Raw genomic sequence first — 23,504 nt, forward strand, 5'->3', positions numbered from 1 at the left:
AGCTGGCAGAGGCGTTCCCCCTTTCTCAATTAACCTTCCACAGCGGAGGCTGCTCTGTGGTAAGACTGAGGCCCAGATGAAAGCAATGCTTGTGGAGGGTTTGGAAATGATAGTGAATTGCTTGGGGATAACTCACTCTACCTCACTTCCCTGTCATGCTCTGGTGGATTCATGAGGGGCTTTTTTGCTGGAGGTCACCTATAAATAAATCAGCAACGTCAAAAATGGTAAGGATAACTCTAGATTCTATGAAGGTAATTTATAAGTACGGGGGTAGCAACTTCTGGACACTGTCTACATCACAGGTTTAGCCCCATAAATTCTAGTGTTATCTACCAGCAGGCAGGAAGGGAAGAGCAGAGGAAAAAAAGCTGCGCCAGGCTTTGGCTTCCCTAACCCTGCTGACTGCACAAGTTTTAAAATTGTGAATAAATGGATGCTTGCACCAATTCAAGACAAAAGAGTTTTAAATTATGAGTATCTCTGCTTAAAATCCCTCAATTACTTCTTTCATTATGGGCAAGGACCTGCCTTCTTTGAATAAAGAAAGTGAAATTCCACTATTCACAGAAATACAGTTGAAGCTAATGTGGGACTTAAAAAGGTCAGGGGTTTAGGAGGCATGAGAGCAGGTGAGACCTGGAACAGCCATCACAGGACACTCTAAGTAGGGCTGAGTTTCGAAATAACAGCCAATGTTTGCTGAATGGCTCTTGTGCTAAGGGCTTTATTATGTGTTATTCCTCACAATATCCTGATGCGTTAAGTTCTCTCATTGCAAAGGAGAAGCTGAGGCTGAGGTCACACAGCCGGAACATGGAGAAGGGGGCAATGGAGCCAGGCAGTGGCCCTTGGAAGTTCACACTCTTACCAGGATGCGCTGCTCTGTTTCAGTCATGACACTTCTTGTCTTGATCCTGGCGTGATCTTATCAGCTAGGGTGCTAAGGCTTCTAAGCAGTGCTGATGTCTGATCCATCAGCTTCAGAGATCTGCTTGCTGGTGAAGAACATTTTGAAGTTAGAGACATGGTAGGAATGCTGTAGCTGTAGGCTGGCTGACAAGTCACCAAGGAAGGTCTTCAAAGGAAGAGACACTGTACACCCTGAGGCTTGTCTCAGCCTCTGAAATGGACTCCTGCTTCTGATTCACAGGAACCAAACTCACAAGATACTAATGTACAGAATGCCAACTTACTGATTTCCAGTGAGTGACTAGAATATTCACTGTTCAGAGAACTCTCTCCTAAGAATCAAGGTTCACAGAAGCCTCCTTAGTCACTGTCACTTCATTTGCTGAAATCAAATAACGAATAAAGGGAAAGGATGTTTGGAATTCCACGAGGGCAGCCAGACCTACAAAACCACAGAGGCGGTCCAGGATCAGTTAGTTCACAAACAAGCACTTCAAGAGAGTGTTGCAACTCAGGATGACCAGGTAGTACAGCACAGTCCAATAGTGAGTATTTTTACATGTGATCCTCATGTATCTTGAGCATTTCTGAAAGATGTCCAACAAAAACTCCCTAAGTTTCATGAAAGTGCTTTCTCTTAAGTTTGGTGAGATAATCTTATACTAAGAAACATCCTGTAAACTATTGGCAGTACAATGCATATATTGCCAGCAATGTGGGACCACTACTGCTAAAACCAAAGGAAGATTTGGAGAGAATGTTATATAAAAAGTGAAGGACTTGACTAAGAGATCCTCAAGAACCTAGAACACTTACAGATACATGTCTACAGAAAACACTTCTAGAGATTAAAAAAAAAAATTCCCCCTAGATACTGGGAAATACGTACTTGTCAATTATCAAAGTTATGGCCTAATCTTACATTTAAGTCACATTTTTCAAAAAGCTGCTCAAAATCCCATGCTTTAGTGATACTTGTAAATAATCCAAGGCATTGTACTGTGGTATTCCTCACTGGCACTTAGAACACAAATGAAGGATGTCTTGATAAACTAAGTATCTTCCTATTTGAAATGGGCAGAGACATAATTTACTAAGTTGGTTATAGTCAACAAGTAGGGACTGCATTTTATTCTTCAATGAGAATTACAGAGCATGAGAACCAAAAGATCTGAATGTTCCTAAAAAGGAAATTGATGCCCTTTTATTCTACCTGAGTTAAAACAATGATGAACCTCATCAGAGTTCATGGGAATCGTCATGAATGACTACTAAACCAGATTTACAAGATCAATGCTATGAACACACCAAGATCATATACAATTAATTAGTACTACAGTTGGTTTTAAATCTTTAAAACCTCAAAACACACCTTTTTATTTACTTTAGAAGACAAAATAACTTACTTATAAAAGTAACATCATTTACAGAACTCTAATAAATTATTTCCAAAATTTAAAAATAAACAATAGCACTATTTTGCATTCTGATTTTACAGGGAAATAAAGCTTTTTGGCACATAATGTTCTATCAAAAATGGAAAGCTGAATCAGTTTGCTTTGCTTTTCACAATAGAAATAAGCATTTATACTTATTAGCATTGGGAGATCAACTTAATGACAAGAAAAGTTTGCTGGAAAATAGAATCATTGGAAAAATAGGATCTGAGGCCACCTACTGAGTGGCAATGGCAACCTGACCTTGGGTATTAGCCATCAAGTTAGGTAACACACTATAATTTTAGCTACATGCAACTGTACCCCTGCGGTCAAGGCTTAAAAGCTACATGCAAAAATGAAAACAACTGCTGTATTAGGAATGAGGATCGATGGATTTTTTTTTTTCTTTAAATGCCACTCGACCTTTTAAAGGAAAGGAAACCAAGGAGGTGGCTAAAAATGATTACTGAACACGAGGAATACTGGAGAGGAAGACTTTGGCAAATTAAGTAAACGAAAAGTTCCATGATCAAGAGTGACTTAGGTAGGGTCTCTTACTCATGGAGAGACTGGTGGAAGGCAGTTATGTCCTTGGGTATTTATGGTAGATCAGAATTAAGGACTTAACTTCTTTCCCTTACTATTTACATAAAAAGCTGGTTTATTTGAAAAAATTATCAACCCAGACTGCCAATAAAGTGGCACTTAGGAACTACTGACATAATGATAATTGACACCCATACTGACCATCTGGAGGAACAAAAAACCCTGGAGGGTTTTTCTGATTAGCAAAGAAAAGTTACTTTTTGTATGGTTGAATTTACTCCAATAGACCCCCTCAATACCAACAATGCTGAGAGCATTTCATAAGAGTTGGGCCACAATCCTAAGTCTTGGAAAGGCAGACTTCCTAGAACATTTTCAGGGACTGGCAAGTTTTTATTATTATTATTATCATTACTTTGGTAGCAGCTTCTGAGAACGTTACCTTCCTGTAAGGCCAGGGTGCCGAGTACTAAGAGCATGCCTAAGACATGTCTGTGGTTCTCCTTTCCTTCATAACGTGTCTCACAATCCATAATTTGTTTCTCAGCTGTCCACCAAGAGGGCAGGAGCCTTGTCTATTCTGTTTGTTACCATATAACCAGCACTTAATTATGTCTGGCACATGAACGTGCTCAAAAAATGTCAGTTGGGTGAGTGAATGAATAAATGAATAAATCTCATACAGTCCAACCAACCTAAGGGGAAGAGGGGAAAAGAGGAAAAAAACCCTCACAAAAGTGAAGACTACAGTGATGGACAGGAAGAAAGATGAGCATCAGTTCCATCAACTGGGGGTAGACTTGATGCCAAAAAAAAATTGCCATCATTCAACAACTGGTGATATCTGTTTGGAGATTCAAAATACCTGAAAGATTTTAAATGAAAGTTAATAGTAAAACAAAGTGCTCTCTGGAAGATTCATTTGCAAACGAGTTAATGAAAACCCTGTTACTACATCACGACGTTAATAGGAGCCTAGCGTTGTGATGTTTCAAGATGAAGTGGACTCTGCTGAATACACCAGGTGAACGTCTAGAGTCCCATAGAGGGAGCGTAGCACACTGATGACTTTTTCTTGAATGGTGTCAACTTGCTCAGAAGGACAGTAATCATCCAGACTTGACCTGGAACCAAGCAGAGAAAGGAAAGGAAAAATACACATAAATAGGATGAGATCATACTGTGAAGTGAGGAAAAGCCTGCATGTGTTGACTTCAATGTAAATTAGAAATGAAGCTGTGTTGAATTTTGGTGTAATAACTGTTGAAAGCTACTAAACGTTTACTCTATGTCAGGCGCATTACATGAATTATGTTCTTTAATCTTCTCAGCAACTCTATGAAATAGGTACATTTACCATCCCTTTAAAGGAATCTGAAACAGAGAAAGATTACCCTGCACAGGCCACATACTAGTAAGTATTGGTGATGGGATTCAGAACCATACAGCATGTCTTCAAAGCCTCAGTGCTTAATACTAGACTGTTGCTTCCCTGAAAGGGAGATGTTGCTTGGGAACACTGGGGCTAATTATATTAGTGACTGGGCATCATGTTTCACATTCTCTTATTATGTGTACACTCAGGCTAGAAATTATGACGGTAGAGGCATTCCAACCGATAAAAGGGTTCTGCTTCTATAAACAATCTGCTAACCACACAAGCGTACAAGATCATCCAAAATGAAACGTGCGGATGTGCTGGTGTTGGGATTAGTCTCCTAGGTAGTATTAAGAGAAGAGAGCAAAGTGCGATGGGGCAGGAATCTGCATTTTCGGTCTTTCTAGAATCACCAACTGTAATTTGAGTGGCACCAGCCAGTAACAATGTCGCTGATAATTTTAGCCGGATTAGTACCTAAAAATATTTTATCAGTGTCTCCTGGTTCTGAACTGGGGTGAGGAAATCCATTGGAAATCCCACTGGATTGGAAAATGGCATAGAAATCTTTATAGGAGGAAATGGAATTAGTTATCTAGCCTACTCCTTATCACAAGTATTTTAGACCTAAAGAAACAATCTGTAAGACTTCAGATGAACTCATTTCATTCTATGATTAGGTTATTTTTGAGGCTTGATGTAAACAATTTTAAGTTATTAAATACTGTCTAACATACACATATGGATAAAGGCCTACTTTAAGAAAGCAGGATATGTAAAAGTTTAATTTATTAGCCTTAAAAATAAGGGGCATTTCAATGCTTTCACAAAGATTTCTGGCTTCTTTAAAACAGTATTAGAGTAGCTCTTAATGGGAGCTACCCACAAGAGGGAGTTTTGGAAATCTTCAGGTACTTTTTTTTTTTTTTTAATATATATATTTTTTGCGGTACGCAGGCCTCTCACTGTTGTGGCCTCTCCCGTTGCGGAGCACAGGCTCTGGACGCGCAGGCTCAGCGGCTATGGCTCACGGGCCCAGCTGCTACGCGGCATGTGGGATCTTCCCAGACCGGGGCACAAACCTGTGTCCCCTGCATCGGCAGGCGGACTCTCAACCACTGCGCCACCAGGGAAGCCCTGAAGGTACATTTTTGATTGTCACAATGACAACTAGGGGACCAGGGAAGAGGGCAGGGCTGCTAGAGTTCTTGCAATATGCAGGATAGTCCTGCAATGTGAATAAGAATTGTCCTGTGTCCTGTACAGTCTCCAAGGTCCACGGAGCACTTATGTAAGTGAAAAACCTGTTTTTAATTTTTTGAGCCTAGAATTGAATACTCTTCTACATATGAACAAAGTATTTTTGAAAATGGATTAAACTAAATTTTCCAGGAATGCAAATACTCTGTGAATTGAGGGAAGATTGGACTTTAAGTTCAGAACTTTACCAAGAGGTTCCTGTGACTAGACTAACCATGTTGCCATGGCAGTGCTGTTCATGGTATTTGGGCAATATGACACACTGGATCTGTTGGCATTTTTAACAATTGCATTTAGTGACTCTTTGTAAAGATGCCAGTTTGGTGTGGCATTTTAATATATATTACTCTATTATCAACTATTTTCATTTCTCCTTTATGTTACAAATTTTTTGGTGTTTGGATATATGAATATATATTTAAATTATGTGTATAGGTAGGTTACTGCTATAAACTGTGTACCCCCAAAATTACTATGTCGAAACCTAATCCCCAATGTGATTATATTTGGAGGTGGAGGTCTTTGGAAGGTGATTAGGTCATGAGGATGGAGTCCTCATGAATGAGATTAATGCCTTTATTAAAGAGGCCCTAGAGAGCATCTTCACCCCTTCGTTTTATGTGAGGTTACAGGGAGAAGATGGCTGTCTATGAACCCGGAAGCAGGTCCTCACCAGACACTGAATCTGCTGGTGTCTTCATCTTGGACTTTCCAGCCTATAGGTCTGTGAGAAATAAATTCCCGTTGTTTATAAGCCACCCAGTCTAAGATATTTTTGTTATTGCAGCCTGAATGGATTAAGACAATGATATCATCTATATATTATAAATGCTATCTAAATATATTTAAATTATGTGTATATAGATTAGATTATCTATGAATTTCATTCAGGATGGTAAAAGAATTCTCATAAATATTTCTCATAAAATATGTAATATTACTTGCCCGAGCATTTAAAGTACTTATTTTAGAAACTCACAGTTACATACAAAATGAGTCCAAAGATTAACATAGAAAAGAAATTTTTATTAAACTGTTGTAACTATTCAGCACATTAGTACATTCAAATTTAAAACATGGTAGCAGCTAAATATTCATCTGTAGGACACAGAAATGGGAATTCTTATGTTCAACTGAATAACATCACCAACTTCAAAGACAAGATTAACAGGTGTTGTATGTTGTTTGCCAACCATCACTAATAGGAAAGAGAAAATATAACACCTGAATTTCGAGCTGAGTAGGTAAAAAAATTAGTAGGTAAGAACTATTGCATTAGTAATCATTAGATTCATCTACGGAGATGAATTAATTTCCCACTGCCATTATAACAAATTACTAAAAACTTAGTGACTTAAAGCAAAACAAATTTATTACCTTACAGTTGTGTTGGAGATCAGAAGTCCTAAAATAAAGGTGCTGTCAGGGCTGTTTTTCTTCTCAAGGCTCTAGGGAAGAATCTGTTTCCTTGTCTTTCTGGCTTCTAGAGGCTGCATGAATTCCTTAGCTCAAAGCCCCATCCTCCATCTTCAAAGCCAGCAGTCTAGCATCTGCCAATCTGATTCTGACCTTCCTGCCTTTCTCTTATAATAACCCCTGTGACTACACTGGGCTCACCCGGATAAGCCAGGATAATCTCAAATTCAAGCTCCTTGAGTTAATCAGATATGCAAAGTCCCTTCTGGCATATAAGGCAACATATTCACAGGCTCTGGAGATAAGGATGTGGACATATTTGGTGAGCCATTATTCAAGCTACCACACTTACCTTGCAATTGTCACTACAGTAGGTTTTGGCAAGTTTTTTAGAACGTAATACACAGATTGAATAAGACATTCGATTTCTTGTTCTGTGCTGATATGGTGAGGAAGTTCTGAATAATCACAGGTTAGACCAGCCTGGTGAACCTGAAAATAAGACAATTAAAAATTACAAGGTACTGTTGTTGTTTTCAGAAGACTCTTTAACCATTTATGGCCTTGCTGACAAATTTTTAATATTTTTGTGGATTAGGATTGTTTCTTCCTTAATAGTTTCCATGCCATAGCAGTTATTTATACTTTGAAGTTTTGGAAGAACTGGCCTGTACACCAGTTTGGGCCTGATGCCTTTTCTAGGAATAATTCTTTATTTTATGATTGTGGATTCATTCAGTTTCTGTCTTTACTTCAGTCTATTTTGATAATTTACATTTTCTAGCAAATTGTCCACTTCACCTGGACTCTAAAAGCTAATATAAATTGGTACATAGTATTCTCACCTTACTTTTCTTTCAACAAATTATTTTATTTACTTTTTATTTTTTTATTTTTTTAAAACAGATTTTTAAAAAATTAATTACTTTATTTATTTTTGGCTGCATTGGGTCTTCGGTGTGGCTCGTGGGCTCTAGAGCGCAGGCTCAGCAGTTGTGGCGCATGGGCCTAGTTGCTCCGCGGCATGTGGGATCCTCCTGAACCAGGGCTCGAACCCACGTCCCCTGCATTGGCAGGCGGACTCCCAACCACTGTGGCACCAGGGAAGTCCCTGTATGCTTTTTAAATACATGTAATGAGTACTACATTTAAAGCTTCAAGACAACACAAGGGGAAGACTTCTTCCTACCTTACTGAACCTACGGTTTTGAGTTTATTGTGTACGCTTCATGTATAACCATATATACTGATATCTTATACATGTGTTGTAAATGTAAATGACTGGTGTTCCAGTCTTAGCACTAAACTAAATGTGCCTAAGAGCCAGAAATGGCCCACAGGCTGACATTTTGCAGCCTCTGCTTTAAAGTTCCGAAAACTGGAATTCAAATATATTGTAGTTTTGCCTAGGGTACATAAGTGCAAAGTATGGAAACAAACACTAATCTACTGTATTATTGGAGGCTCTGGATACACATCAAAGATTTAACTGGCAATGATCAGTCAATGCACTAAAAAGAGAGACTCTGCATGTTCTTTTCTACTAAAATGATCAAAACACCTAGTGTTCTAACCCTGCAGCTATGGGCACATTATATTTGATTACATAATCTGATACCAAGCCTATGTCATCCTTTTTCTCAACAAACGATGTACAAAACCGCCTCCACCACCAGAAAATTCAGATGCAATATGATGACTAAAGTAGACCTGCATGAAGGCACATTCAATAATATCATGTGAGCTCAAAGCAGTTTTAAACCCTAAATGTCTTCTATCATTCTTAGCAATTGCCATTAAAAAAAAGGGTGAGTCTTGAGTTATCTCTGATTTAACCAAAATATTCTTTTGCTGGTATTTTTTATTCTTACAAAGTTAGCATTAAATAAATACATAAATTCAGTTCAAATAAAGTGGTTTGATTATATTCCACAAATAAATAAAACACTACAGCAAAACCACAATTTATTAAAGTAAAATAAACACCAGAAGTAAAAGAAGCAGAAGACCTGGAGGTCTCAGCTCTGGCACAGAATTTGAGAAAAGGCACCTGAACTTCAAATGGGAAAATTTATGCTTAAATACTACAATATGATATAAAAATAAAAGAAATTATCATTAAAGGAATCCTCTTTTGACACAGCATTCAGATTGCTGTTGGCAAACAAACTGATACAGCTAATACAGTTAAGATGTGCTGGCCACAATGGCTTCTATTGTCCTTCTATTTGGTTTTCACCATCAGAAAAGTTTTCAGAGAGAGAGGAAAGAAAGAAGGGGGAAGGGAGTATAAAAATGAACCAATAAAGAATGAGCAAATGTAGAAACTTTCTTTTCTAAAAGAAATCTTTTCTCTGGCAAGGAGAGATCTGACCATAGGCAAAATTAATAAATCCACAGTACTTTTGCTTCATACATAAAATTGGCAAAAGCTTGTTTTTCCTGGAAAACTTTTCCAGTGCTCTGGCTTCTAAAAAGTATGTATTTCTTTCACTTCTTCTTTTTTTTCTTTTTTTAAATCCACTCACACTTCCCAGGAACACAAATAAAAGTGAATCACTTTAACAAAGAGCACATTTTTCTAGCCAGAAAAATGCCTTTCTTAAAGTGTCATTTTATACTTCAATGTAAGTATTTACCATTTCATAGTCCGGTGCTTCCATCCGTTTTTTCAAACTTTGTACCAGTGGAACTAGTGATTCCATTCTGGAAAAAAGCACCCCTCAATTAAACATCACATCACCTCAACTAAAATTATAGTAGCGAATGAAATTTACCATTAATAATATGTTTCATATGATTCTTAGGAAATTAAAATTGTTCAAATATCATCTTAAAATATTAAGAAACAAAGGTTCCCTGCTGTTTTCTTTTCTTTTTTTAAAATTTATTTAATTAATTTATTTTTGGCTGCGTTGGGTCTTTGTTGCTGTGCATAGCCTCTCTCTAGCTGTGGTGAGCGGGGGCTACTCTGTTTCGGTGCGCGAGCTTCTCATTGCTGTGGCTTCTCTTGTTGCGGAGCACAGGCTCTAGATGCACGGGCTTCAGTAGTTGTGGCACACGGGCTCAGTAGTTGTGGCTCGCAGGCTCTGGAGCACAGGGTCAGCAGTTGTGCACAGGCTTAGTTGCTCTGCCACATGAGGGATCTTCCCATACCAGGGAACGAACCCACGTCCCCTGCATTGGCAGGTGGATTCTTAACCACTGCGTCACCAGGGAAGCCCCTCCCTGCTGTCTTCTTACTTAAAAGATTACAGATTGTGTTAAAAGATTAAAAATTAGCACTCAAGGAACTGACGTTTTCCTCTTCTTTAAAAATGGAAGTTCTACTGTGACTTTAAAAATTATTTTGATCAGCAAGAAAACTAAGTGCCTTTAGCACCCTGTGATGAGAAAAGATAGTTTCCCAAAAGTTAAAAAAAAAAAAAATTAAGGACATATTTATTTATTTATTTGTGTGTTTGCGGTATGTGGGCCTCTCACTGTTGTGGCCTCTCCCATTGCGGAGCACAGGCTCCGGACGTGCAGGCCCAGCGGCCATGTCTCACGGGCCCAGCTGCTCCGCGGCATGTGGGATCCTCCCAGACCGGGGCACGAACCCGCGTCCCCTGCATCGGCAGACGGACTCTCAACCACTGCGCCACCAGGGAAGCCCAGGACGTATTTATTGACATATACAATTATAACTGGAAAAGTTTTATACTGTCTGATATAATAACAATGGTGCTTTTAAGTTATTTAATATAGATGGAACTCTTTGGAAGCCCTAATTGGTGTTTCTAGTATTTTAATGCCACCTCTATCAATACCCACTCATCTGCTGGGAGGGAAAAAATAAAGACAAAAGGAAGGCATGGAGGCCTGTCTACCCACTTACCCTATTACTTCTCCCTTTTTATTAATGACACTTTCTGGGCTTCTGGACCCTAATCACCCACCTCTTCTATTTCCTTAGGAATAGTGAAGACTCCTTCATGCTGAGGGTCTGACCCTTTAGGGGCATGGTAAGTTTGGGGAGACGTTCTTGCTGTCTGACTCACTTCTCCTTTGTGTTATTTTTTTCTTCCAATTCCAGTCACAGTTAAAACTCACCACTGTTGTAGCCTTATTGTTTCTTCAAGGCTGTGACAGAACTACCTGCAGGTGGTGAAGAGCTAAGTGTGCTCAGTACGCAGGTGGGTTTCAGTGGAAGGTGGCTAGATTCAGGATTCTAAAGTTGTCAGGCTATTTTGTTTGTTTTGTTTCATTTAATTTTAAACTTGGCTTAAGACTTCACAATATCACAAAATAGTAGGTACTCTTCAATATTCCTGGGAAGAATCATGTTCTGTGACTTATTTCTATATCTCCATCTTCCATCATAATTTCAAAAAGGAGGGAATCATTTTTAGATCTAGCGCCCTATACTGAAGAGGAAAAGCATTAACTTATGTTAAAGTGCCTGATCAGTATTTACTGATATGATTAATACTACTATGGTTTATTTTTCCATACCACTGCTTTCCTTAGTGACAATAAAGTTTTACGATACTTATATTTCAGGGATGTTTCTGAACATTTTATTTTTAAGTGAAAATTGCACTGAATATTTAAAATAGGTAATACACATAGCAAAACAAGATACTAATTTTTTGTTTGTTTGTTTGTTTTGTGGTATGCGGGCCTCTCACTGTTGTGGCCTCTCCCGTTGCGGAGCACAGGCTCTGGACGCGCAGGCTCAGCGGCCATGGCTCATGGGCCCAGCTGCTCCGCAGCATGTGGGATCTTCCCGGACCGGGGCATGAACCCGCATCCCCTATATTGGCAGGCGGACTCTCAACCACTGCGCCACCAGGGAAGCCCTAATTTAAAAAAAAATATTTATTTATTTATTTGGTTGCACCAGGTCTTAGTTGTGGCAGGCAGGCTCCTTAGCTGCGGCTCGCCAACTCCTTAGTTGTGGCATGCAAACTCTTGGTTGCAGCACGCATGTCGGATCTAGTTCCCTGACCAGGGATTGAACCCAGGTTCCCTGCATTGGGAGCGCAGAGTCTTAACCACTGCGCCACCAGGGAAGTCCCAAGAAGATACTAATTTTTCAAAAGCAATTTATCTAGCAAATTTAGCAATACATCTAGGATTAAATACAGTAGAGTTGGAGAAAAAAAAATTTGAGGGTCTTACCTAGGATTTGAAGCCCATTTCTGTACAGTTTCTTCATCATCACCATCACACAAATCAGCAAAAGCAGCTTCTAAATCTTCTAATTGATGAATTCGAGTATCAACACAATCTACCAAATCTTCCTTTAAACACATTGAAAAGCCGAGATTATATAGTTACTCTTTCAAAAAAACAAGTGTAATCCCATTACAATGAAAATTTGATTCAATTAGTTAAAACATAATTTTTCAAGTACTAACCATGGGCTTCCCCAAGAAACACACACCAAGATTTTGGACAGTTGTGTGCGAGTACTCCAACATCATGTAAGATATTATTAGATATGTGATAAATAGACAAACACAAAAAAAACAAATGGAGGATACCTCTGTCAGGTTGGTATCAGGCTTTATAAATTGGTACAGCTCTTGTAAGATTTTGTACTCCTCCTGGAAAACAAAACAAAAAATCCATATACCAGAAAAAAGATTAATTTTTCAATGATATGCTTTAAATAAAAAATGGCTGTGATACAAGAACATCTTAGATAATCATTTAAAGGTTAGTCAAGGAAAATCAGGGAATATGTATAATTCATATTTCATTGTAAATATTATCACTTCTTTAGGGTAACTCTATCTATCTGGGCATGACAAGAATGGGTAAAAATTAGCTATGGAAGAAGACTTAATGGCTAACAGGTAATGAGATGAAAATATTTCTAATAATATTCTACTCTTTAAATCACATCCTAGGATCTGAACAGATTTTCGCTATTTATGGGAAGTATACATATCTTAGTTACAACAATAACAAAACTCTCCACGTTCACTTTGCAGCCCTTTCCCTAGACACAGAAGAGAGCTCTGGAGTACAAAGGCAATCCTGGAGGCAGATGCAATGGAAGGATTTTGCAGGAGAATGTCTCCCCTTATTCAGCACAGCCAGGCACCCCCACTATAGGTAGGTATATCTGGCCCCAATAATCCTATTTAGGAGCATTGTCAGGAAGGGGTTACACACAAGACTTAAAATTCCTTAAGCACAAAGCTGTGCACTATCCTCATCATAACAATCCTGTGAGCTGGGTATGATTATTATTTTGATTTTATACTTGAAGAAACTGTGGGTCTGAAAGGTTAAGTAACTTTCCCAAGATCATACAGCTAATAAGCAGAAGTAACAAATAGAACTTAACTCTTCCTGACTTCTGAACATGTTTTTTAATTTTAATTTTTATTTATTTATTTTTTTTGCGGTACGCAGGCCTCTCACTGTTGTGGCCTCTCCTGTTGTGGAGCACAGGCTCTGGACGCACAGGCCCAGCCGCTCTGCGGCATGTGGGATCTTCCCGGACCGGGGCATGAACCTGTGTCCCCTGCATCGGCAGGCGGACTCTCAACCACTGCGCCACCAGGGAAGCCCTGAACATGTTTTTTAAAAAAATAGCTATTAAACTATGAGGTATAATACATGCTATTTTCAAAAAGTCCTACAGAACCAAAGGATATAAAGGAAACAATATCCCCACTTTCTCAGGTTTCCTTATAGCACAGGAAAAGGAATAACTGTCATTAAGTTTCTTATGTAACCTTTTAGAAATTCCCATTACAAGTATTTGGTGAGTCTATTTGTAGGATAAATTCATGAAGTCAGGTTTTCTAGCTTCCAGGTATGCCCATTCTCATGTTTTCTAAATATTTCTAAGGTCATTTCATAATTCCGAACGCTGGTAGTTATAGTCACTGGTCCATATACAATAGCAGGAAAGAAGCAGAGGGCAATTTTTCCCCCTTATTGCAAGCTGGGAGAGCACTCTAGTTCCTCCATTCTTGCTCCAGATTACACTACAGTTGACCCTTGAACAACATGGGCTTGAACTACACAAGTCCACTTATACATGGATATTTTTCTGTATATTGGAAATGTTTTTGGAGATCTGCAACAATTTGAAAAAAATTTGCAGACCAACTGTATAGCCTAGAAATATTGAAAAAATTAAGAACAAGTTAAGTATGCCATGAATGCATAAAATGTACATAGATACTAACGTATCCTTACATAGGTACAAGATGAATGATATTACTATAAAATTAATAATGGGTTAGTTCTCCTACTCTTTTACAACTTGCTTTCAAAGAATTACATTACTGTACAGTATGCCCCTCTCTCTAACTGGAGAAACTGCATATCATCTTATCACATAAGTGGTTTTTAAAAAAATATAACAATGTTTCCAATACTGTACTATGAGTATGACTGTAATACTGTATGCCATAAAATTTTTATAACGATTCATTCATTAGCATACAGGCTAGGCTACCGTGAAGCAATCATGTCAATTACACTAGGCTACCGTAACACAATCACATTGCTGCTTCCTCATTATCAATGCATAAATCGTTATAACTGTAAATAAATATGACTTTGTCACATTATCTTTTCATTTTTGATATCTAGTGCTAGTAATATGTATAACTGTGTTTTGTATCATAAGAGACAATACTGATGTAGGTTCATCTTATTAACGTGATATAAACTTATGGTATTGATAAATATAGTACAGTACTGTCAATGTATTTTCCTTATGATGTCCTCAACATTTTCCTTTCTCTAGCTTACTTTATTATAAGAATACAGTATATAACACATATAACATACCAAGTATGTGTTAATTTACTGTTTACATTATCAGTAAGGCTTCCAGTCAACAGCAGGCTATTAGTAGTTAAATTTTGGAGGAGTCAAAAGTTATACCTGGATTTTTGACTACACAGGGAATCAGCACCCCTAACCTCTGTGTTGTTCAAGGGTCAACTGTACATTCTCCAATTTCACCTATTTTTAATCAGTACCTATTAAAGATCTTTGATAATTTAGATAAATCACAATGGCTTCCGATATGCACACAGAACAAGGAGTGTAAAGTGCAACATCATTGTCATGAATCAAATACTGAACTTAGGTAGAAAAAAGACAGTTAATTTGAATCCCCAAAAGAACCAATCTGGAACAACCTCCCATATGTTAAGGTAAGCAGTTATATGTGCTCATAAAATGCACCTGGGAATGTTCACTTGGATCATGAATTTACCAGTTTCTTAAAAGCACACATAGTCTACCTCAGATCCGTGCATACTAATAGTATCTGGTGATTTGCATTTAAGATCTGATGAGGTACCTGAAGGATCACAGACTGAATCATTAGCTACAAATCATACATGTGTAATCAGGCACCTCAATGTTCAGTGAAAAATTTGTCACATGGGATTGTATATACATAGAATATCTCTGGAAAGATATACCAAGAAACTAGCCATGGTATTTGTTTCTAACAAACTGGGGGAATGGAGAAGGAGTAAGAGAGTGACATATACGCTTTTTAACGTATACACCTTTTTGTACTTCAGCTGACCCTTAAACATCATGGGTTTGAACTGCATGGGTCCATATGTGGCGTTTTTCAGTGAATATATACTACAGTTCTACACGATCCACGGCTGGGTCAATCTTCAGATGTGGAACTGTGGATACCAAGGGCCCAGTACAATGTTATACGCAAATTTTTGACTGTACGGAGGGCTGGTGCCCCAACCTCCATGTTGTTCGAGGGGCAACTGTATATGATTTTATTTTTTTCAACCACCCGTGTACACACTACCCCAATTAATAAATGCAAAATAATGAATACTATCTAGAGCAGGGATTAGCAACCTATGGCCTACAATCTGTTTTTGTATATCCCTCCAGTGGGTATACAACAATTGAATAATATTGACAATTTTAAAGGGTATAAAAACAACACAGAAGAATATGTGACAGAGACCACATGGGGTCCCCCACAAAGTGATTACTATCCAGCTGTCTGCCGAAAGTTTCCTGAGCCCTGATCTACAGAAGCGTCATACAATTCTCCAGAGCCACGTTTTAAAAATACCACATTTGGGACTTCCCTGGCGGTCCAGTAGTTGGGACTTCGCCTTCCAATGCAGGGGGCGAGGGTTCAATCCCTGGTGGGGGAGATAAGATCCCGCAGCCTCGTGGCCAAAAAACCAAAACATAAAATAGAAGTAATACTGTAACAAATTCAATAAACACTTCAAAAATGGTCCACATCAAAAAAAAAAAAAATACCCCATTTACCTGAGTGAACATTTCTTTGAAGGGATTCTTGACTGAAAAAAAATCTAAGTCAATATCTAAAACAAATGCATCCCCTTTCTCCAAAATTTCCAGGATTTCTCCAGTGCTGACTGAAGTGTGGCATCCTTGGCTTTCAGAAGAACATGAACATGATGGTTGTAGACAAGTTTGGTCTCTTCTCTGTGTCACTGAGTCATCTTCCAGTCCTTCTGAACAAGATTCACCATTAGTAGAGGCAGTGTTCTCTGAGTCCTCCAGTGCTAGCTTTGGCTTCTTAGCAGAAGACACTGTGTCATTTTCTTCTTGATTGTTACAGAGTTTATAAGGTTTCACCATAATTACATCCAATTGTAAAGGTTTTTGGTTCTCTAGCTGGTCTTCAGTTACATAAAGACCATCACTTAGAAAGTAATGATCTGTACTTGTAACCCTGGATCAGAGGAAAAAAATATTTTAAAGACGAAAGGACAAATTAGCTGACATTTCATATAGAATTTCAAAGATACAAGAAAGGACATATTTGACAAAAACTGAGAGCTGTCTCTAATATTTGTACTTCCTGTTCTTCTATGGAAATAGGGTTCCCCAAATTTTTAGCTGGGCACACAACTGCCCAAAGTAAAGACCATATTTCACAGTCTATCTTGCAGCTAGGTGTGGCCATTTGACTAAATTCTGGTCAAAAGCCGAGAGTGGAAGAGAAATGTACAGAGCCTCGCCCTCCGCTCCCCATCGACTGGCATGTGAACAAGGTGGTGGCAAGCCCCACTTGGACTCTGAGGACAAAGGTGATACTCTAGAGATGGGGAAGCAACAAGACAGAAGACACTGGTGTTCTCCAAACTGTAGGGCTGTCACATTGGCCCTGGACTGTGTGTGGTCAACTCTAACATGAGAAAGAAATAAATGGTCCTGTTTAGCCAGTGCTTGGGATCTCTCTCATACCAGCTGGAACTTTACCCAAAAAAATCACTTAAGAGAAAAATTATATCTGGAAATAATCTATAATAATAATAATAGAAGCTCCCTCTGACATATTTCAAAGCTTCTTTAAATTTTATATAACTATAATATTTTAATATGAAAAGCAACTTAAAAAAATCTTGGGCTTCCCTGGTGGCGCAGTGGTTGAGAGTCCACCTGCCGATGCAGGGGACACGGGTTCGTGCCCCAGTCCGGGAAGATCCCACATGCCGCGGAGCAGCTAGGCCCGTGAGCCATGGCCGCTGAGCCTGTGCTCCGTAACAGGAGAGGCCACAACAGTGAAAGGCCCGCGTACCGCAAAAAAAAAAAATCTTGTGCATGTGCAGAATGCATTTCACAAGTTGTAGATTTCTGATTTTAGACATAACAGCAAGTTCTTAGCTTTTCAACTATATTATGCCTTGGTAAGTACTTTGAACAGCAAAACCAAATGCTTCTTCCAGAGGTAGGATCTATCCAATTAAAATAATGGTTAACATTTATTTCCCACCCACCCTCCTCTAGCAGATACAGCCTTAAGTTTAAAAAGATACAATTTTCTAAGAAAAGGTTAATGACAATAAAACTAATGTCCAAGATTATTAAAAACTGTACCATCCTAAGAAAGACAAAGGCTGAATCCCCCAATCTAAATCTGTATTCTTCTTTAATAAGGAACATTTTATTTTGTTCACATCTGTACAAACATGTACATACATCTCAGACTGCATACCTATATGTGTGTCTTTTCCATAAATTTTTACTTGCAGGATTAACTAAAATCATGAGATAATAAAAATCTTCCTAATATTGTCATTACACATTGAGTATCAAATGTCTGTTTCAGATTGCTCAAAATTAATTTGATTTTGCAGAAACCTGTTACAGGTTAAATTAGGCCTACTCACCAAAGTACTTAATAAAAACCCTACCACTCTTTCATATAAACCAGTATTATGTATAATATTTGTATGTGGAGCCCTATTTATTTGTTATTATATCCTCAATAAATACAATTTTTATGTATACACAGAAAAGTTACTTGTCCAATTGATAAGAACATACAACAAAAGTTAATTGTATCATTAAGGATAAATCAGAAATAAAAAGTATCATTTTCAGTGAGATAGACTGTATTTCATTTTCAATGTATTACCATTTCATCCCACTATCCTTCAGGTTCTAGAAAGTCATGATTCCACTGCTTAAAACATTCATCCCATAACAAGAGAATTTAGAAAGCCAAGAACATTCTGATACTTCTGAAGATATTACAGTATCACAAGCTACATAAAACATTGGTTATACACCAAAAATAACTGCATATGTAACTCAAGTCAGAGAATGCTGCTATTTAATTTAGATTAGGTAATTATCTAGAGCTCACCATATTAATAAAATTAAAACCCCAAATCTACTTTTCAGCCATTGAATTTATAAAAAAACCAGTGAGATAATTTTGCTTTTTCATTGCAAATTGTTAAATTCAGCAGACAAAAGTTACATTGGAAGGAAATAATAAAATGTTATCATTAAATATATAAGTCTATAAGGTACTTCAATGATTTAATGGAGTTAGTCATCAATGGAGCCAGGTTTCCAGAGGAGGAAGATCATGTTATTCAAAAACCAACTTGACTAGCAACAAAATACAAATGATGTGTGAAAAAGATCAAGAGACTTGCAGATTTGTTCCTGGTGTTTCGAGAACTCTTTTTGGAAGAGTTGAGGGCTAATCTGACCCCATTTTTTTGTAGAGATACTTATAAGTTATTACAGGGACCTAAAATCAGATAGAAGAAGTATTCAATCCCTTTCATACTCATAAATATGAGGAAATTACCTGATTGTTGTGGTCGAAGTGTCTTTGCCTACTAAAAAATGATGTCTGCCCTCTCTGATTTGCTGAGCCCATGTGGGATGAAGCCATATTACATGGGAAAAATGGCCAGCATAAACTGCAGGTATAATCCAATTCTCAATACTTAATTCTCTGGAAAGAAATAGAGAGGAAGCATGAAAACTGTTGGTAAGTAGGTTTTTCCAAATGTAATTTCATTCAGAACAATATTTTAAGACAGTAGGTCTCCAAGTGGGGTCCAAGGACCCTTGCAGGGGTTCCTGAGACTTTTTCAGTGTAACTAGTTCAAAACAATTTTTCTAAGAACACCAAGGCACTATTCCCCTTTTTCACTGTATTGACATTTACACTGACAGTACAACGCGATGGTGGTTGATGTCCTAAGATTAATCAAGGCAAAGGCACCAAACTCTACTAGTAGTCACTGTATTCATCACTACCAAGCACCAGGGTCCCACACCCCCATCCAGTTTCACGTGAGAAAGTCTTTCATAATTTTATTAAACTTTGATCCTGAGTATACGTTTTAAAATAACCTGTGTGGCAAGATGGGAAGTGCACAGCAAGCACTTCTGCTATGGATTCTGAAGTACAATGGCTGTCTCAAGGAAAAGCAGTTGTAATTGAATTGCAAGCTGAACACCATTTTTCTTGAAAGGAAGACTGACTCATAAACCATAGTTGTTCAGACTTGAACCTGAATTGCTGGATTCTACATTCCAACTAAGCTTTAAGAAATGACCCCTTGTCAAGTTTTGGTACAGTATTAAAGAATATTCACAATTATCTGAAAAGGCTATGAAAATACTCTTCATATACCTCCACCAAAACAACATATGGTAACGGACTGAATGCAGAATCCGAGAATCCAGCTGTCTTCTATAAAGGCAAATATTAAAGAGATCTGTAAAATTTAAACATTGTTACTCTTCTAAGTTTTTTTTGCTTTAGAAAATATATTTGTTTTTCATAAAAATATCTTATGTTAACATATAAAGTCCTATTATTTTGAAATGAATTAATATCTTAAACATTTCTCAGTTTTAATTTCAAATATGGTAAATAAATGTAACTCACATTAAAAAAAAACTCAAGAATTTTTAAGGGTGTATAGGAATCCTGAGATTAAAAATGTTTAAAAACTGTTATTCTATGACTAACTGTACAGTCGTCATACCTGCTTCATAATTCTTTTTAATTTCTAAAATATAAAATCTCTAAATATAAAAGAGAGTAAGGACAATGGTAGAGCTACCACATTTCTTTAGAAATTAGTGCTCTGAGTTTTAGTTTTAGAGTCAACTAAAAGAAATGTAAAAAAAAAAAAAAAAAGAAATGTAGTAGGCTAAAATTAATTCACACAAGCATCTATATTTTAATTTTAATTTTATATTATAACAGGAAAATTACTGCTATGTAACTTTTCATTTTATACGAGTAGGCCACATTGTAACAAGTACATAAGAGACAGTGACAAGATTTCAGGGAACTATATCACTGAAGAGAGGTCAGTAAGTCACTATTTAGAGATACACTAGGTATGTCTTTCCTGAAGAATGGACTACAAATTACCAATTTCACATCCACCTCTATGATTCTGTATAACTGAAAGTCAATAGGATTTGTGACCTGAAAAGAAACAAATTGGGAGGTTGCAGGGACTAAATACTGGAAGAAAGGCTACACAAATTAAAGATGCATTGCTTATACAATTATTGAACTATGTGTTGAAGACACATTTTCTTGTGCCTCCATAACCAGACTTTTATTTTTTTTTTTTTTTTTTTTTTTTTTTTTTTTTTTTTTGTGGTATGCGGGCCTCTCACTGTTGTGGCCTCTCCCGTTGCGGAGCACAGGCTCCGGATGCGCAGGCTCAGCAGCCATGGCTCACGGGCCCAGCCGCTCCGCGGCATATGGGATCCTCCCAGACCGGGGCACGAACCCGTATCCCCTGCATCGGCAGGCGGACTCTCAACCACTGCGCCACCAGGGAGGCCCATAACCAGACTTTTAAAGGGGTAAAGAAGAGAGAACTGGCTTAGGTAATTTCTAAAGTCTCCGACTTCTAAAATTCTAATTCTAAAGCAGAGGTTGGCAAACATTGGCTGGGCCACCTGTTTTTGCAAATAAAGTTTTATCGGAACACAGCCACTGACACTTGTTTACGTAGTGTTTACAGCTGCTTTCACACCACAAAGGCAAAAATAAGTAGTTGCAACAGAGACCATATAGCCAGCAAGCCTAAAATATTTACTATCTGGTTCGTTAAGAAAAAGTTTGTCCATACTTGTTCTAAATAAAATAAAAAAGGCAAACAAAAGCAAAACTCATGAGCTTAGCAAAGACTATTTCTCTTAACTGCTTATCATCTACTGCAAATTGTATTTCAGGTGCATAAAAGATCATTAACAAAAATCACATTTTACCCGAAAAGTGTTTCCTTATCAAATACAGTGTCAGCTGGCATATTCACAGGAATAAGGAGGTCTGGATGTGAATCAAAATGCACAAAACTTATATTACTTGCAGGAAGATGCTTTGAGCCAATGGCCCGGTATATAAAGGGCAGAACCTGTAAAAGACACATACATGCACACATTCAGAATTGGTACTGAATTCATGAGCATACTCTCAACTGCAGACTGAAAAACAATGCTAAACATAACTGCACATAATTTGAAGCACACCAAGCTGTTAAAAAGTAGGGAAATATTAAATTTGTTCATTGCACATGGTTTAGACAATCATCTCAAGCTTTATTTTATTTTATTTTATTTTATTTTGCGGTACGCGGGGCTCTCACTGCTGTGGCCTCTCCAGTTGCGGAGCACAGGCTCCGGATGCGCAGGCTCAGCGGCCATGGCTCACGGGACCAGCCGCTCCGCGGCATGTGGGATCTTCCCGGACCGGGGCACGAACCCGTGTCCCCTGCATCGGCAGGCGGACTCTCAACCACTGCGCCACCAGGGAAGCCCCAAGCTTTATTTTTTCCTCAGAACTTCCAAGTTCCACCTCCAAAGGCTTTAATGGGCATCTCTCGCCACCATGCTGCCTCCACCTCAAACACAAAGATAATGTGGGGAAACAGACAGGACTGGTACTCAGGAAAAAACTGCTGGTTAATACCCTCTCTGGTATTAAAGATGTGTTCAAGCTACCTGGGTCTCTGGGTCTTTTCCACACCTTTAGGATGGTGGTGCAGGGCTATGTCGTCTGTAAGGCTCTCTGTCCTGTTACGGTCTCTAGAGTTCGAAGTTTAAGACTGAATTTGAAAGCACCACCTAACCCATGCTTGCTCTCTCAGACCCATACACACCATCTCTAGGTCCTGAGAGACCCGACTTCCTTCCTATTCTCTTTACTTTATTCATCCACAAATCTGGAATCACCCTCTTCCTCTTTCATAGCCAGAGCATTCCCAAGGCATATGATTGCTATTAAAATAAAGAAAAAAAGTCTTAGATCACGGGACTGTCTCGTAGGCTTCCAGAAACCTAGATTAGGGCACCATTTTAGCTATTCCAAAGTAGCACTACCTCAAAAACAGAAAATGTCTTTAGTGTCTATAAACTCGGGGCACCCTGTTAAAAGATTTATGCACACACTACGCACACAATAATACTAACGGCCCTATGAGTGCTACTTTGTACCCATTTCACAGATGACAGTCCACATTCTTAACAAAAGCCTCCAGGCTACACAGCAGGAACATGTAGGGAGGCCGGGAGACAGTAGGAAGCCTGCGTTAAAGCGCAGGTTGAGGACTCGGGGCTCTGCAGTTACACTGCCCGCGTTCGACTCCCGATGCCACCAGAGCCTCGAGGGTTAGAGGAGTTGCCCGACTCGTAGTAAGCGCCCCATAAACGTCAGTGCCTATTCTTCCAAGCTAACCGTTCTGGTGTTTTCCCCACAGCAATGCAACTCGCGTGGATAACTAATGCTGGTTATCTCTCTGGCCTCAGATGCCCAGGCTCCGCCGCCTCCTTGGTCCTCGCGCGATTCTGCCCCAGGCCCGGCAGCCGCCCTCTCACCTCCTGATGATCCTCCACCACCCACACCGGGAGCTCATGGTAGCGCCGGAGCCGGGCGCACTCTCCAGTGAACTCGCTCATGTTTTCCCTCGGGGTAGCGTCCCAGCTACCTGGACTCAAAGAGGCCTGAGGTGCGGCCCCGCCTCCTCTCCCGAGAGGAAACGCGCGCTCACCCGGTTGTGGTTCTGGATTGGAGGATGTAGGGGGCAGGGGGCGGGCGTCTGAGGGGTCGACGAGGACGATTGGCTTAGATGTTCATCGCTCTTATTGATGCACCAATCACCGCACACAAGGCGCTGCGGCGCGCCCAAGAGCTTTCCCTCTTGTGGTCCGGCTTTCGCAGGTTTGCTTTTTAATTCTCTCGGTTTCCTGTTCCGGAGGCGCTGGCGGCGCTAAGGTCTTGGAGGCTGCAA

The 23,504-nt window shown here is 38.9% G+C and overlaps 1 protein-coding gene across 1 annotated transcript; it reads right to left on the minus strand.

The window, feature by feature from the left end:
• Positions 1 to 3,888: 3,888 nt before the first annotated feature.
• On the minus strand, positions 3,889 to 23,172 carry LOC307051927 (UPF0489 protein C5orf22; the record flags this gene model as incomplete). The annotated part of the gene is made up of 9 exons (XM_079702579.1): positions 3,889 to 4,021; positions 7,304 to 7,443; positions 9,591 to 9,657; positions 12,115 to 12,236; positions 12,480 to 12,542; positions 16,237 to 16,666; positions 19,043 to 19,192; positions 21,487 to 21,632; positions 23,092 to 23,172. 9 exons carry the CDS (start codon positions 23,170 to 23,172, stop codon positions 3,889 to 3,891), a joined length of 1,332 nt encoding a protein of 443 aa, XP_079558705.1.
• Positions 23,173 to 23,504: the final 332 nt, after the last annotated feature.

The sequence above is a fragment of the Hyperoodon ampullatus genome (genome assembly GCF_949752795.1).
Source record: "Hyperoodon ampullatus genome assembly, chromosome: 4".
Lineage (NCBI taxonomy): Eukaryota > Metazoa > Chordata > Mammalia > Artiodactyla > Ziphiidae > Hyperoodon > Hyperoodon ampullatus.